Source organism: Nicotiana tabacum, chromosome 11 (genome assembly GCF_000715075.1).
Source record: "Nicotiana tabacum cultivar K326 chromosome 11, ASM71507v2, whole genome shotgun sequence".
Classification (NCBI taxonomy): domain Eukaryota; kingdom Viridiplantae; phylum Streptophyta; class Magnoliopsida; order Solanales; family Solanaceae; genus Nicotiana; species Nicotiana tabacum.
In genome coordinates, this window is record NC_134090.1 from 93,487,515 (window position 1) to 93,501,987 (window position 14,473).

Below are 14,473 nucleotides of genomic sequence, written 5' to 3' on the forward strand. Positions count from 1 at the left end.
CTAAGGGCTTCGGGAATCCAAATCGTTCCGTATCATTTCATTCTAAGAAACTTAGGGACTATCTGTATATGGTCAAAATCAAGAAGTCTAATTTTGAAGTCTTAAATTGGGCTATGAGTCCGAGTCCGGGCGACTCGAGGTAGAGATCAGACCCAGTTGGGGAACACGCACCTCGAGGAAGCAGATCGAAGACCAGGCTCAACCTACATCGACGGCAATACATTCTCGGGGGCAATCAAGAAAGAGCGGAAATTTCTCAAGGACACGTGGACATAATTATAGGATAAGGGTTGTACGAAATGGTACAGGTCTGTACTAGGCCGTTACACACATGTACCAATAGAATTCTTTACCTTTATGAGCAAGGTACTATATTGAGGTTTTCTCCTCCTATATAAAGGGGACCCCAATCATTTTGTAAAAGCATCAGATCATTCACTACAATAGAACATTCTTATTCTTCCCTTGTTTAACGTTCTCAACAATTATTCTTCAGCTCTATTGCCTTTACTTTATTGTTCATATTGGTCTTAGCTGACCTCGAGGTCCCTCGATAGACGAGCTCGAGGCCCCTACTGTTTTGACAACATTAGTTTGGTTCATCAATTCTTCTTACTTAGACTTAATATTACTTGTATAATCGTTAGTATTAGAATAAATCACATATCTTTAAAACCACAAATTATTTTTAATTGTTACTTCCATTTTTCGAGGTAAATAATTTTGCCGAAGCGAACGACCTGATCCTATGTGATTGTACAATATCTCGTCGTGATCGTATGGCCCACTACCATAATACCGCCGAGGTTGTACGACCCGATCCATAGATGCATCTCGTAATAGAGCCGACGCAACCATTTTGCACCATTTTCCTCATTGTTATTGAGTTTTCATTGCATTAGAAAGTTCACTTTTTCCAATTTCAAATTTTCTCATAATCAGGATATAAAGTCAATGGAAGAAATAATGGTAAATGTTATATCGGAACTTTTCACCAAAAAACAGTAGAGGAATAATATTGAAGTAGTAGTTTTAACAGGTAAGTTTTTTTTTTTTAACTTTCGTATGAGTATTCAACAAATTATATTGTTTATGCGAGTTTTGGTTAAGAAACATTCCCTATGCTTTTTGGTTTCTTTAATAATCATCAATCGGCGAATCGATGTATATTATTCAAAAGTTATTTGGTAAACTTTTGGAATTGAGGCAATTCAACAACATTCTGAATGAATGTACATTGTCCAGAAGGTCATAAACTAACCACATTCTCTAGTGCCTGAATAGAAATATCTGCATCACATCATCCGCTGATTGTTGGCAAATTTGGTTTACAATCAAGCCAAGCATACATCTGACTTAGAAGATTAGCCGGTGATATAGAAAAGAATTATAAAAAAAAAAAAAAAAAAAAAAAGCAAAAAAGGAAACTCTCATATTCATAAAATGAAATCTGAAATTTGAGCAAAAACTAATACAACATATGCAAGGATGACCAAGTATCAAACTTACAAGATTATATAAAACAAATAATTTAGACAAATAAAAAATAAAGACCAAATTTTAGTTCATCTCTTTGCATTGAATTTTATCATCACCACCTTATAACATTGTAAATACAACTACACATAATAGTATCGAAAAATGAATTTTAATTAATTATGAAAATGTAATAATGAATTTGTTGACTGTGTGCAAATAAAAACTATAATCATGACTGAAGTAGAAAACAACTACTAATGAAAAAAAAATTTCTCCCATATTTCAACTCATCATCAGAAAATGAATTATATCCTTTCATCAATTTGAATTTGAATTTTCCCCTTCAATTTTTGTGTTACTCATCATACTCATGTTCTAATATTATCTATACTGTTTAAAGACGTTTGTACGTATTAGAATGAGATACACCTACAACGCACGTGTCCAGAGACTAGTGTGTGTATGCTTTGGTCCTTGGACTAAATATTGTGCTATGTTCGGACTTTAATGACGAAACTGCTTTAAATTTGCAAAAAGAGTGTTTTTTCTCTAGTACCAAATATGCTAGAAGAATAATGGCTGAGTATGACTAGTCTGTTCAGACGTCACATGTTTGCTAAAGCTAAAACTGGAACTTAGCTTCTCGCTATTACAACAGAAGCAAAATCCTCTACTTCATATACAATGCGAGTTGGAATGGGGTTGCCTTAGCGACTGTGGTGTGCATAGGTCAGAACGAGTGAGGATAAACCTACCTACCAAGGAAAGGGCCAGATCTCGATGTAGAAAGGAGCTGTCGAGCTGAGGCGGAGAAGCTTGGCGAATAATGAGAAAATCAAGCCTAGTTGAAAAGGCTTACTGTTTAGCAAAGGCACGACACCTCCACCCCCTCACAAGCTATGTTCGCCGCACCCGCGTCGGATCTTTCAAAAATACGCTACTTTTGGAGGATCCGACACGTATCCGGCTATATTTTCAGAGAGTCCGAGCAACATAGCTCACAATTCACAACGGTAAGCTTTCATCTCATTCCTGAAAAAGTATATGCAACTGGCAAACAAACCACAGAGACGGAGAGAACAAAAAAGAAAACAAGCTGCAGCAACCAATATACAAAAAGTTTAGTGGGTTCAACTCTAAAACTTTACCAAAGTTGAACTAGTCAACTTTCAGTTAATATATACTCTCAGATACACAATGGGATAACCTATCTTCAACGCTTCATCTTCAGTTCAAATAGAGGGAAAAATACACATTCCAAAAATAATGCTTTGAATATATTCTTTGCCTGTTCATAGGAAGCATTAGATACAAATGAGAAGAATGAGAGATCTCTGGAAAGTTAAAATTAATGACAATCTAATCTGTTTCCAAATTAAGACCTTTGGCAACCTCAAAGAAGGGAGCTACATTTTCCCTTGTTCATAGGAAGCATTACATACAAATGAAAAAAATGCGCCGAAGAATGAAAGACCTCGTGGAAAATATGGAACACGTTCAAATTGATAACAATCTAATCTGTTTCTAATACCTAAGACCTTTGGCAACCTCAAAGAAGTGAGCCACATTTTCCTCAGGTGTACCAACTTTGATGCCGTGTCCAAGGTTCAAAATATGTTTCCCTCTGCCAGCTTTCTTCACGGTATCGTTTATCCTATTGGTAATAAAATCTTTTGAGCCAAAAAGCACTCCAGGATCCACGTTACCTTGTACAGCCACATTGGGACCCAGTCGTCTCCTACCATCAGCCATATCAACTGTCCAGTCCAAGCTGACCACATCTACCCCTGTCAAGAGTAGTCTCTCAAGCAAGCCACCTGATCCACTTGCATAAAGAATCAGCGGAAGATCAGGATGGGTTAGTTTCACTGAATCAACTATCTGTTTTAAGTAAGGCAAACTGAACTCTTCAAAATCGACTGGGCTTAGCTCTGTGGCCCATGAATCAAAGATCTGTACTGCTTGAGCACCATTGTCAGCTTGATAACGGATATACTTAGCCATTGAGGTCGCAAATTTTTGAAGCAGTGCATGAAGGACCTACATATCGACAACAATTGATAACATTGCAACATAAATTGGCAGAGCATAAGCTAGTGATAAAATGTTCAAAAGGAGAATTGACACAGGGAGTTGATTGACCCTGCTTCAAGTAGTAATCATAACCCAAGTATTCATTGATATAACCACATGAAAGGACATGTACTAACATGTAGATCATGGGTGTGGAAATTTACATGCACAAAATTAATGCCATTTTCAATTTAATGTCACTCCCAAATATTGGTGATCACATGACCCAATGCAGAACAGGATTTGTCAAATGTTTCAGCAGTGTCTCTTTTCTTTTCTCCCGGGCAGGGTGGGTTCGGAGGATGGATCTGCAGGTTGTTTTAACATGCTAATTAAATTTGCAACAGGAAAAGGCTATTTTTGTTTAAAAAGTCAGGTATCAATAACAATGGCATACAGCCCCTCAGGTTCAAAAATATGGCAGCTTATTATATCTAGAGTTATTGTTGTTGGCTTCCAGCAGAAAAGAAAGGAAATGAACCAACTGAATCTTCAATAGACTTTGTTTCACCATTTAAAACTTGCAACGAGCAATTAGACAAAAGAATGAGCTTAGCTTTCCCTTAAATTTACATTTCTCCTTTCTCCTTGCATCAGACACCTCTGAGTTTCCCCTTTTCTTGTCCTTACGTTTACCTTCTTGCATTTGCATATAAAACAAATCTAAGGCCCAAGAAACCTTGGTGCTTAAAAAGATTTCTCATTTCTCCCCGCCCCTCCTACTTTACCTCACAGCACAATTTTCAGTTCAAATTCTAGGAATCAAAACTTATTTCCCCAAAAGTAGAACGTGCTCCATGCCTTTTCCTTTTTATTTTCTGTTTGGAATATAACATAACATATTTACTGCTCTCTAACAAGAGAGTGGTTGACATGAGACAGTGCTTTTGCGATTTTCCTCATTTATTTTTCCTCTGTTTCCTTTTGATGAATTTCTTAATGCATTTACTTGGTTAGACCTCGATGAACGAGGCTTCATTCTTCAACTTGTGATTTTGCTAGGGGCGACAAAGTACATGGCCCGTCCTTTGGCAAAATAAGAGCAGAATTGCCACTTGCTCAAACTTGAGGGAGCTCAGTGGCAGCTTGCCAAACCATAGAAAATCCAGGTGAAAACAGCAGAAAGAAAAAGACCACATCAGCATATCACCCACCTTTAGGAACTAGGCTAAGATGACTTGTTTTGGTGGTAATGGTAAAACCCTCACCCTGCACTACATAGCAGGAAGAAAAGGAAAAAAGCAGAAAAACACGCTCCTGTAACTGATTGAATTTAGTCACCAAATCACCAATGACAAACTCCAAATATCTACCCCCCCTGCCTTTCCCTCAACAGATATAAGTGTGACAACAAGAGGATCACTGTCTACAAATCAAGAACTCGGCAATCCAAAATCGTAACTGTTTCTGAGAGAAACTCCAAGCTGAGATGACTTCTTTTTGGTGGTAAGGAATAAAGAGAGCTAAGATGACTTCTTTTTGGGTGGTAACGGATAAAACCGTCACTCTACCTTCTATAGGAGAAAGAAAAGAAAAAATACAGAACAAACAATGCTCCGGTACCCGATTGAATACATAAGTCATCATATAACCGATGACAGCCACCAAATATCTATCCCCTCTCTTTCCCATAACAGATAGAAGTGTGACAACAAATAGGATCAGTATCTACATATCAAGGTTTCTGCAATTTAATTGAAACTGGTTTGAGAGAAACTCCAAGCAATGGATGGTTGACATAAATCCCGCACTAAATTAAAATCGTACTGAAAGTGAAATATCCATCAACATTGCTTGGGCAGTCCTAATACAGGAAGCAGGACCAGGGAATATCAACGGAAGATTCAATAAAATGATCAGGATTGAAAACATAATATGATCCAATCAATTAAACAAACTATGATTGTCATTGTAGGGTTTAGTAACATAGAGAAGCAATAGTAAATTACTTTGGGCTCTGCAAAAGCTAATCTCTTAATTTTTGTGAAGTTCTTAGAGGAACCGCCTTCAATCACGTATGATGCCAATGTAAATGGTGCCCCAACGAAACCCAGAACTGCTGCTTGATTATTGACCTAGCAAAGCCAAGATAAGTTCTAACACAATCAACATGGTAGCATACAGGTTATAGTAACAGTAATCAGGTTGTAACATTGTTGAATTTAAGCAAAGCCCAAACGTTTTCTGTTACTCCCCCATTTCAATTCTATGGCATCACTCCAGTTCGCGGTTGACACTGTGCTCCATATACAACTTTTATGATTTTCAAGAACTCAATTTATTAAGCTAATTAAATTTTAAAATTTGATGCGATGCTTTCTCTATCAAATTAATTGTGCAACCAATTCTTAATTTTGTTCCACTATCAATAATTAATATAAGTCATTAATATCTTAAGTTCCATATACAGTGTATTAACAGTTGGAGTATAATTTTACAACATTTTGCCCAAGGATCTCATATAGTGACAACGGAAGGAGATTAGTAGAGATGCCGAATCATTCTGTCTAGAGACTCTAAGCAAATCACAGTTTATATCACATGAACTGCCCATAATATTTAGCAAACAAAACACTGCTCTGCAAGTTTAAGTTCCTTTACTTTGAAGATCTCAAACTACAAACATATGCAGCTTTTTCGAACATCATCATACATGAATTTTTGGAAGGAAGCAATAAGCTTCTCCTCGTTGGAGATTAACAAAATCCCTCGACTTATTTCCACCTCTGGTATTTCCAAATAAGAAAAGACAAAAATGCTCCTTAACAGATAACCTCCAAGGTTCATATATATAAAAAATAAAACAAACAAAGAGCAAACCTCTTTCCGCAAAATTGTTAATGCTTCTCCGACATATGGAACTGATTCTTCAGGAATGAATTCTCTAACTTTCTCAACATCAGTAGCTGTTCTCGGTGGATCAAATATGACAGGACCCTTCCCCTTTATGATGTCAAAAGGGATGTTCATTCCAGAGAGCGGAGTAAGAATATCTGAAAACAAAATGACCTGCCAACATGAGGAAAACCATCAGAACAAACCAATAATCAATAATAGAGCTAAGATGATAGCTTGTGATAAACACCCAAAGATGGGATACTGCTCTGGTAAAAAGTAAAAATAATGAAATATCTAACAATAAATGCAACACCAAATACATGCCGAGATAGGACTGCAATAAAGTTTCTTACCCCATCGGGCTGGAATACTTTCCATGGCTGTAGAGAAATTTCTACCACAAGATCTACATTTTCTGATCTCTCACGGAAGGATGGATGCTTCTCACAAAGGATTTGATAACTCTACACGAAAGAAATGCTGAATAGTAATTAGATGGAAAATGAAATGATCTGAAAATTTCTAATGCAAGTGTAGAAAATAGATCCACAAAAGAAATCATGAAGATCAAGCCTTAAAACTGCTAACAAAGAATTCAAAAACAAAGGCAGCAGAACTAGAGCTTTGAAACTTCTCAAGCTTTATGATCCGCACAATCTGTCGTCCTACTTGAAGTCCAATGAAATATCCAACAAATATGATTCACAAAGTTCCAAACTTTTTTCCTATTTTACCAGCCCTTCTCTTTTCTCCTAAGTTTCAAACAAAGCAGAAAGATAAAGCCATTACATTCTCATGCAAGCAGCTGATTAGTAGAGAAAATGCATCTCAGGTACATCAATTAGTAGGTGTGAGCATATAGTGTCAGATCCCTAAAGACGATTTTTTAAGTTATCTATTCGAAGCCATTTGGGCGAAAGATTATCTTTAACAGAATACATCATCTCTTGCAGAGCGGATAACATGAGTAAGTCAAAATTTGCAGCATGGAATGCAGTTAAGATCTCTCAGAGAAGTTCAGGATATACTCAAAGTTAAAACAGAACTATAAACCTGCCTTCATATACCTCCCTGCTTGTCTCATAAGCCAAACAGGAGGCCTTTCTACTTCTTTACCCCTAACAGCATCAAGCAACAAAGGTTCAGTTGCATTTATAGCTTTTGGTTCAGCAACAGTTCCTGGAAATTAAGAGTAGCATCAATCACGCGACCATGTAAAGAATACAATAAATCTATTTGAAATTTTGGAACATTAGAAGGTTTCTAGTCCTGAGAGATAAGCACATTAAATCCAACGTGCAGTGCAACAACACAAGCATGCAAGAGACACTAGCCACGGATTCACTTCAGTACAAGGAGAATCTAAAGGATATGCAGGTTTATCTTTAATAGCTCACTGTTTGACGATAGGACATTGCTCATTCATTTAGCTTGTTGTAGAAAAGAGTACGAGAAATATTCAGTGATGAAAATTATGCTCATTTCCCATCGAGTCTTACTAATATGTTATTCCAACCTAGTTGAAAAGATTTTGATGAAGTTCGACCTAGTTGAAAAGCTAGAGATGTAATTGCCTACAAATATATGGAAACAAGTAGCTTTAGCTTTTTATTAGGTAATTCCGTTAAATTAGGATGAGTATGCAACACTTTGTGTAATCTATAACATCTTTAAATAATAGGCTATAATGCACTATAGTACCCTAAACTCGACCTAGCAATTTTCCCCTCACACTACTTTCCTTAGCATTTTCGGCCATTGACTCACTCTGTAATGGTCTCCTTTTTTAAGGTGGTAGCTAAAAGCCTAAATCTAACATAAACCTTCGGTCCATTTTCTCCTTGTGATTTTTCCAATTACCTATCTCTTTTGAAGCATTGTCTCTATATTTTTCCAAATTTCTTGTTATCTTTTTTTTCCTCCTTCCATCACCATAATTCTTCTGTCATTCTTCATCCTCTTCTCCCAATCAAACTAACCATTGTTTTGACTTGTTATTCCAGACCCCATTTATGGGATCAAACTGGCTTTGTTGTTGTTATTGTTTTGACTTGTTATTGAAATATTTTAAACTTGTGATTTTATTAAGAATTAGATGGTTTGTGCTAATTCCACATAAGATATTATTTGTACAGACCGCTATATAATGGCACGTACAATTAAACAAAGAGACTCCGTATCCTTGAAATTAGTGGAGGACAATTACCGGATTAGATTTGTCTTTTGTTGAATTATACTTACATTGTTTTAGTATTTATTTATTTTGAAGGCATAAGCTTTGACATCTTTTTTCAACTTTTTTGTTGTATTAGCTTCATTTATGCCATTGTTTGCTCAACATGTGTGATTATTCTTTCTTGGTTGGATAAGAGAGGTCGATAAGTTTTGTATTTTAACAAGTCTTTCGAAAATTCCTTCATCATCAACTACACATCAATCCCAAACTAGTGGGACTTTGCTATATGAATCTTCGCTAACCATTTCGCTCTAGTTAGGGACATTCATGACAATGCTAAATTGTCTGTCTTTATGGCAAACCAGGAATTCATAAAGAGAGGCGCTCTAATCTCACAATTATCCCTATACATGCCAAACTATTAAAAAAAACTTCTAGCAAATTCCGAACTTAATGTAAGTGTAACACAAAATATATGTCATAAGTTGAAATAGTTGGTACTTGGTATTGCCTATATGAATTCTTTGCATTCTATTGTTAGCTAATACCACATTAACCGCAAGAGTTTGTAGCTCTTCTGATACAACTTGCCCCAAGTGAATTTTCTTACGCAGTCCCATGTTAGCCCTTCCAATTATAAGTTTGTGACAGCAATGGACTGATGCATTTGGATGTAAACCTAAGACTTGGACAAACCATCTCAGGCTACTTCAAAAAATTTCTTATTCACCAAATTTTCTGCTATACAAAAAGCAAGAGCCTAAATAAATCTGTTTTCAAGGACGACCAAAAAGGGGAAGATAGCACAATGTTTAAAGAGTTGGAGGAAAATAACGTATTTGAAAAATTGCTAGGTATGTAAGTAGTTAATTTTTACCTAAAGTACAAATAGTTTTTCTTCAGGTTCAGTTAATCGATCATAACCAAGTTCTAGAGACAGCAATCCGCTGCACCATTTTGACGAATTTCCAAAAGCATATCCCATCATAACACAAGCCCTAACTTAACCAAAATCCGGACCAAGGTATAACATAATAAGCTTAAACTAATAAACCATTCATAGAAATTACTAAACGATATATAAAGAAGATTCAGAAACAACAAATGAAAACACATACAGATATCACCAATCACAGACAGAAACGAATTGTTCTGGTGAAACTAAGCTGCATTGAATGATTGAAAAATATAAGAGGAGCAATTAGAAAGTAAAAAGGCTTGAAATTATACCTCCGACGGAGCAACAGATTCTGGACTTGACATTACATCGAGAAGAAGAAGGAAATGCAGATTTAGATGAAATTGGGATTGCTGAGAAGGAGGACAAGGAGCTGTAGTTACAAGCCATGATTTCGGAGTGAAGTGAAAAAAGGGATTACGAGCGTCGGACGAAATTGCTTTGCATTTCAAACAGTCGGTAAAGTGGGTTTTGGCCAACGAAAAGATAAAAAAAAATGGAGGGTAAATGAAAAAGTAGATAACTTCAAGATAAGGTGGCAGGATATCTCAAATCTAATACTAATGGGTGAGCTTTGCGATTACTTCCAAGCTCCACTTGTTACTCTGTTTCTTTCCTCTTTCTTATTTTTTATTATTACTCCCTAGTCCCTTCATGTTCAATTTTATCTAGGGGTGTTAAACGGGCCGGGTCGACCCGGTTTCGGACCGGTCCAGCCCGGTTAAAATCGGAACCGGCCCCGACCGGTTAAAGGGGCTGGGTTGGACTGGGTTAGGGGACAGGCGGGTTGGTCCCTTTACCATTAAAATACCGGTTACCCGGACCGGTCCAACTCGTTAGGTGAACATTACCCCTAAACTGGTTAACCGGCCCGGTTTAACGGTAAAAAAAAATTAATTTTTTTTTTTTAATTTGGGCCAGATCTAACCGTTGGCAACGATCCATTTCAGAAAATGGTCGTTGCCCAACGGGTGAATTGCACAAATAGCCCATTTTGGGTTTTTTTTTTAAAAAAATTAACCCCCCTTTCAAAATCTATAAATACCCCCCCCCCCCCTCTTCCTCATTTTTTCACTCAATTCTCATATTCTCTCATTCTTCAATCTTCATTCTTCACCTATTAAAGTGCAATCAACTATTTGACTATTCTTTTTTGGAATTTAATTTATCGTAGTACTTATTTTTTGAAGTTTGAACAATTGAACTTCAAAATTGGAAGAATTGACGTTTCTTCGTGGTAACATTTGAGTTGCAGAATCATCAAATGCTCAATTTATTGCCGAATTCGGTGCACTCCCTCCAACTCTTTCTCTTATTTATTATTTTACTTGCATATTTATTTGTTTTGTTGCTAGTAGTTAAATTTTTACAATATGTTTAATGCTGCAAAAAGAGTTTGTAACAAGGTTACTAATCGGAAAAATAAAAAAAGAGGTAGTACTTCAGATTCAGCATCTGGTAGTAATTTAAATACCTCTCCAAATATTCCTGAAACATTACCTGATAATAATATAGACTATGAACAATTGCAGGAAGATTTTGGTATAGATGATAATGAATTAGAAATGGAAGATGAGATACCACTTACACCTAGTAGTGTTGGAGCTGCTAGCAGGGGTGGTGGTCGTATTGCTAGTAGTAGACCACCTGTGGCCCCGACTAGTAATCGTAGAAAAAGAAGTAAGGTTTGGAAATTCTTTGAGGAAATAGAAGGTACTGATAGAGTTAAATGTAAACTTTGTAATGATACTTTTAAACATAAGACTGGGGTCAATTAGGGGGGACTAGGACACTTAGTAAACATATGAGAATTAAGCATCCTATAGAATGGGGATCTGATGGAGATGGAAATCAATCAACTCTAAACCCTAATACTGGTGGTCTTGTGAAATATGATAAAATGAAGGATCGTGAGGAGTTAGCAAAAATAATTGCTTTGGGTTGTCTACCTTTTTCTTTTGCTTCTTCATCATATCTTATTATGTATATTCAAAGGATTTACAATCCTTTATTTAAAGGTATCCCTAGAAGTACTTGTAGAGCTGATATCTTTAGACTTCATGGACAATATCAAACATACATACGTTATTTGTTTAGCCACCTTCCTTGTAGAGTTTCTCTAACTTCTGATATTGGCCATGCTGTTAATGGAAATGATTATTTGACAATTACATGTCATTGGATAGATGATAGTACTTGTATGCAAAAATGTATTATCGCTTTTAGATATGATGAAGATCAGAGTCATACTGCTACGTTTATAAGTAGTACTATTTGTGAAGTTGTTGAATTTTATAATCTCAAGCAAAAAGTATTGTGTATGTCTTTTGATAATGCTTCTAACAATAATGCCGCAATTTCAATATTAAAACTGCATTTGCAACCACCTCTTGATGAAGTTTTTCATGTTAGGTGTGCATGTCATGTTTATAATTTAATTGTTAAAAGTGGCCTTGATTTATTTTCAACTGAGATTACTCATGTTAGAAGAGCAGTTGGTGTTATTCAAGGAAATAATAGACAATCTAGAATAAAGGAATTTAAGAATAAGTGTGTCCAGTATAACCTTAAACCCAGATTCATGCCAGACGAAATTGTTACTAGATGGAATTATACATATATATTTTTAAAATGTTGCTACAAATATAGATTCCCAACAACTGAAGTTGCTAATGCGCATTGTACTGATCCAAACCGTATGTTAACAACTACTACTTGGGAGGTCATTAATGATGTTGTTAAATTTTTACATAAATTTTATACAGCTACTGTTGAGTTTTCTGGAGCATATTACCCTACTGTTACTATGGCTTTAGTACATATAGCTGAAATTTCTTTTCTACTCTTTGAATTTAAGAAGAAAGAAAAATATAGGGATGTTGTTGAAAAAATGCAAGCAAAATTCAAAAAATATTTCTTTCCAATTCCTCCGATTTACTTAATTGGTTCCGTTTTAAATCCTTCTATTAAGATGTCTGATTGTCACCAATTAATGAATGCTTTATATACTTATATGGAGATTGGACCAACTGAAACCCCCAGATTTATATACTTGTATGAACAAGCTAAATGAATATTTACAAAAATTATACAATTATTATTCAAAAGCAATTGATGATGTTGCTCTTAATGTAGGCAATGTTAATCCCACTATGCATTGTACCACTTCTGCTACTGTGGATGATGAAGAAGGCCTTGATAGTTTTAATATTTTTTCTACATTTTCTAACACTCAAACCAGTAGCAGAAACATTGATGAACTTCAATTCTACTTGCAGAAGCAAAAAGAGCCTCGCACAAAGGAATTTTCACCGTTGGGATGGTGGCATGAGAATGGAAAGCAATTTCCTGTTCTTTTCGCTATGGCTCGGGACGTGCTGAATGTGCCAATTTCAACGGTTGCAACAGAGAGTGCATTTAGCCAAGCAAGACAACAACTTGGAGACACCCGTCACTCATTGGGAAGCAATGCTTTGGAAGTTTTAGTATGTTTCAGAGATTGGATTAGATCGGAACGAAGAAATCAAGGACGTAAAGATGTTGATAGCCCAGAAGACGAGGAACTTGGAGATATATTAACACATGGTAACCCATCCGAATTTAACACTCCAGAAGAAGGTCACTCAGTTCATATTGATTATGAAGAACTTACTAAGTCAATGCACAACCTTTGAATTTATTCTTTTTTGGTTAATTTACTTGTTAAATGTAAGCCTTTTAATTTGTAAGTTTGAATTTTGAAATAAATGTAGCACTTGAAATTTATAAGTGCATTTTTTTTCCATCTTACTTGTATTCTTTATATTAATATAACTTACAATAGTTATACAAAATACAAAAAAAAAATACACTAAACCCGGCCCGGCCCCTCAACCCGTAACCCGTACGGTTCAATTTTTACCCGGATGAACCCGAACCCGTTAAACCCGTTAAGAATCAACCCGGAACCGGCCCGGACCGTAACCCGTACGGGTCCAAAAAAAAAGCGGCCTGGCCCACCCGTTTAACACCTATAATTTTATCACGTGAGATGACCCATTTTATCTATTAGTTAGTTTTTAAAAAATTATATTTAAAAAAAATTGACTTTGTACCTTTTATTTTATTCATTATATTTTTAATGATAAAGTAATCTCTATGGACCTACATGTTATGGGTTCGAGCCATGAAAATAATTATCGCAATCCTTCTTCGGACCATATTTGAATATGGAATATTTTGTGCATCAAGTTACCTTTTTTATTCTTAATAATAAACTTTTATGATCACATAAGTATTACGTGATCATAATACTTATCATCACATATCGAGTTTAAGACCATAAGTTTATCATCACATAAATATCATAATGTATTTAACACCACAAACTTCAAAAGTCTTCATTTTTCTTAAATTTCATGTCGAATCAAACTACACATACATCACATAAATTGAAACTAAATGAGAATTATTTTAATATGCTCACTCAAATTTTACCAACACCAAATAAGTGGGTGTTTGGATAAGGTAAGCATTTGTTAAACTTATTTATTATTATGGATTATTAACCACTAAATAGTAAAGTGCTTATGCCCCAAGAATTTACAAGTCAAAAGCCATAAGTTTATTGCAACTTTTAAGTACTTTTGATTTGATTAAGATTGTTGACAACCAATTTTGGCCCTCCCTTTTAAATTAATTTTTTACACTTATCGATCAGCAATAAATATAGTGAAATAGTTTTTAAAATTAACGATACTTATTTTCTCAAAATATAAACAATATAATAGGTAATAATAATCATAATAATAGTTAATAATATTAATCTCATAATCGATAAATATTTATATTACTTCTACTATTTAAACTAATTAAACTAACAAACAACAACAACAACAACAACAACAACAATAATATACCCAGTAGAATCCCACTAGTTGGGTCTGAGGGAGTAGAGAGTAGAGTGTACA

The 14,473-nt window shown here is 35.4% G+C and overlaps 1 protein-coding gene across 2 annotated transcripts; it reads right to left on the reverse strand.

The window, feature by feature from the left end:
- Nucleotides 1–2,705: 2,705 nt before the first annotated feature.
- Nucleotides 2,706–10,162, reverse strand: LOC107768723 (uroporphyrinogen decarboxylase, chloroplastic-like). 2 transcript variants are annotated; one of them, XM_016587867.2, is made up of 6 exons: nt 9,797–10,162; nt 7,448–7,569; nt 6,744–6,854; nt 6,373–6,561; nt 5,502–5,627; nt 2,706–3,519 (listed from the first exon to the last, which is right to left on the reverse strand). In XM_016587867.2, exons 1-6 carry the CDS (start codon nt 9,912–9,914, stop codon nt 3,004–3,006), a joined length of 1,182 nt encoding a protein of 393 aa, XP_016443353.2. In that variant the 5' UTR covers nt 9,915–10,162; the 3' UTR covers nt 2,706–3,003. The 2 variants fall into 2 exon arrangements, with proteins under 2 accessions (XP_016443353.2, XP_016443355.2); XM_016587869.2 differs by lacking the exon at nt 5,502–5,627.
- Nucleotides 10,163–14,473: the final 4,311 nt, after the last annotated feature.

What these genes read in the sequence shown, in the direction of transcription:
- LOC107768723 (XM_016587867.2), bottom strand. Translation starts at nt 9,914, where the DNA reads ATGGCTTGTAACTACAGCTCCTTGTCCTCCTTCTCAGCAATCCCAATT. An exon ending in AAGTATTCCAGCCCGATGGG is followed by an intron (nt 6,562 to 6,743) that starts GTAAGAAACTTT and finishes TCATGTTGGCAG; the next exon opens with GTCATTTTGTTTTCAGATAT. An exon ending in TAGCTTTTGCAGAGCCCAAA is followed by an intron (nt 3,520 to 5,501) that starts GTAATTTACTAT and finishes GTCGATATGTAG; the next exon opens with GTCCTTCATGCACTGCTTCA.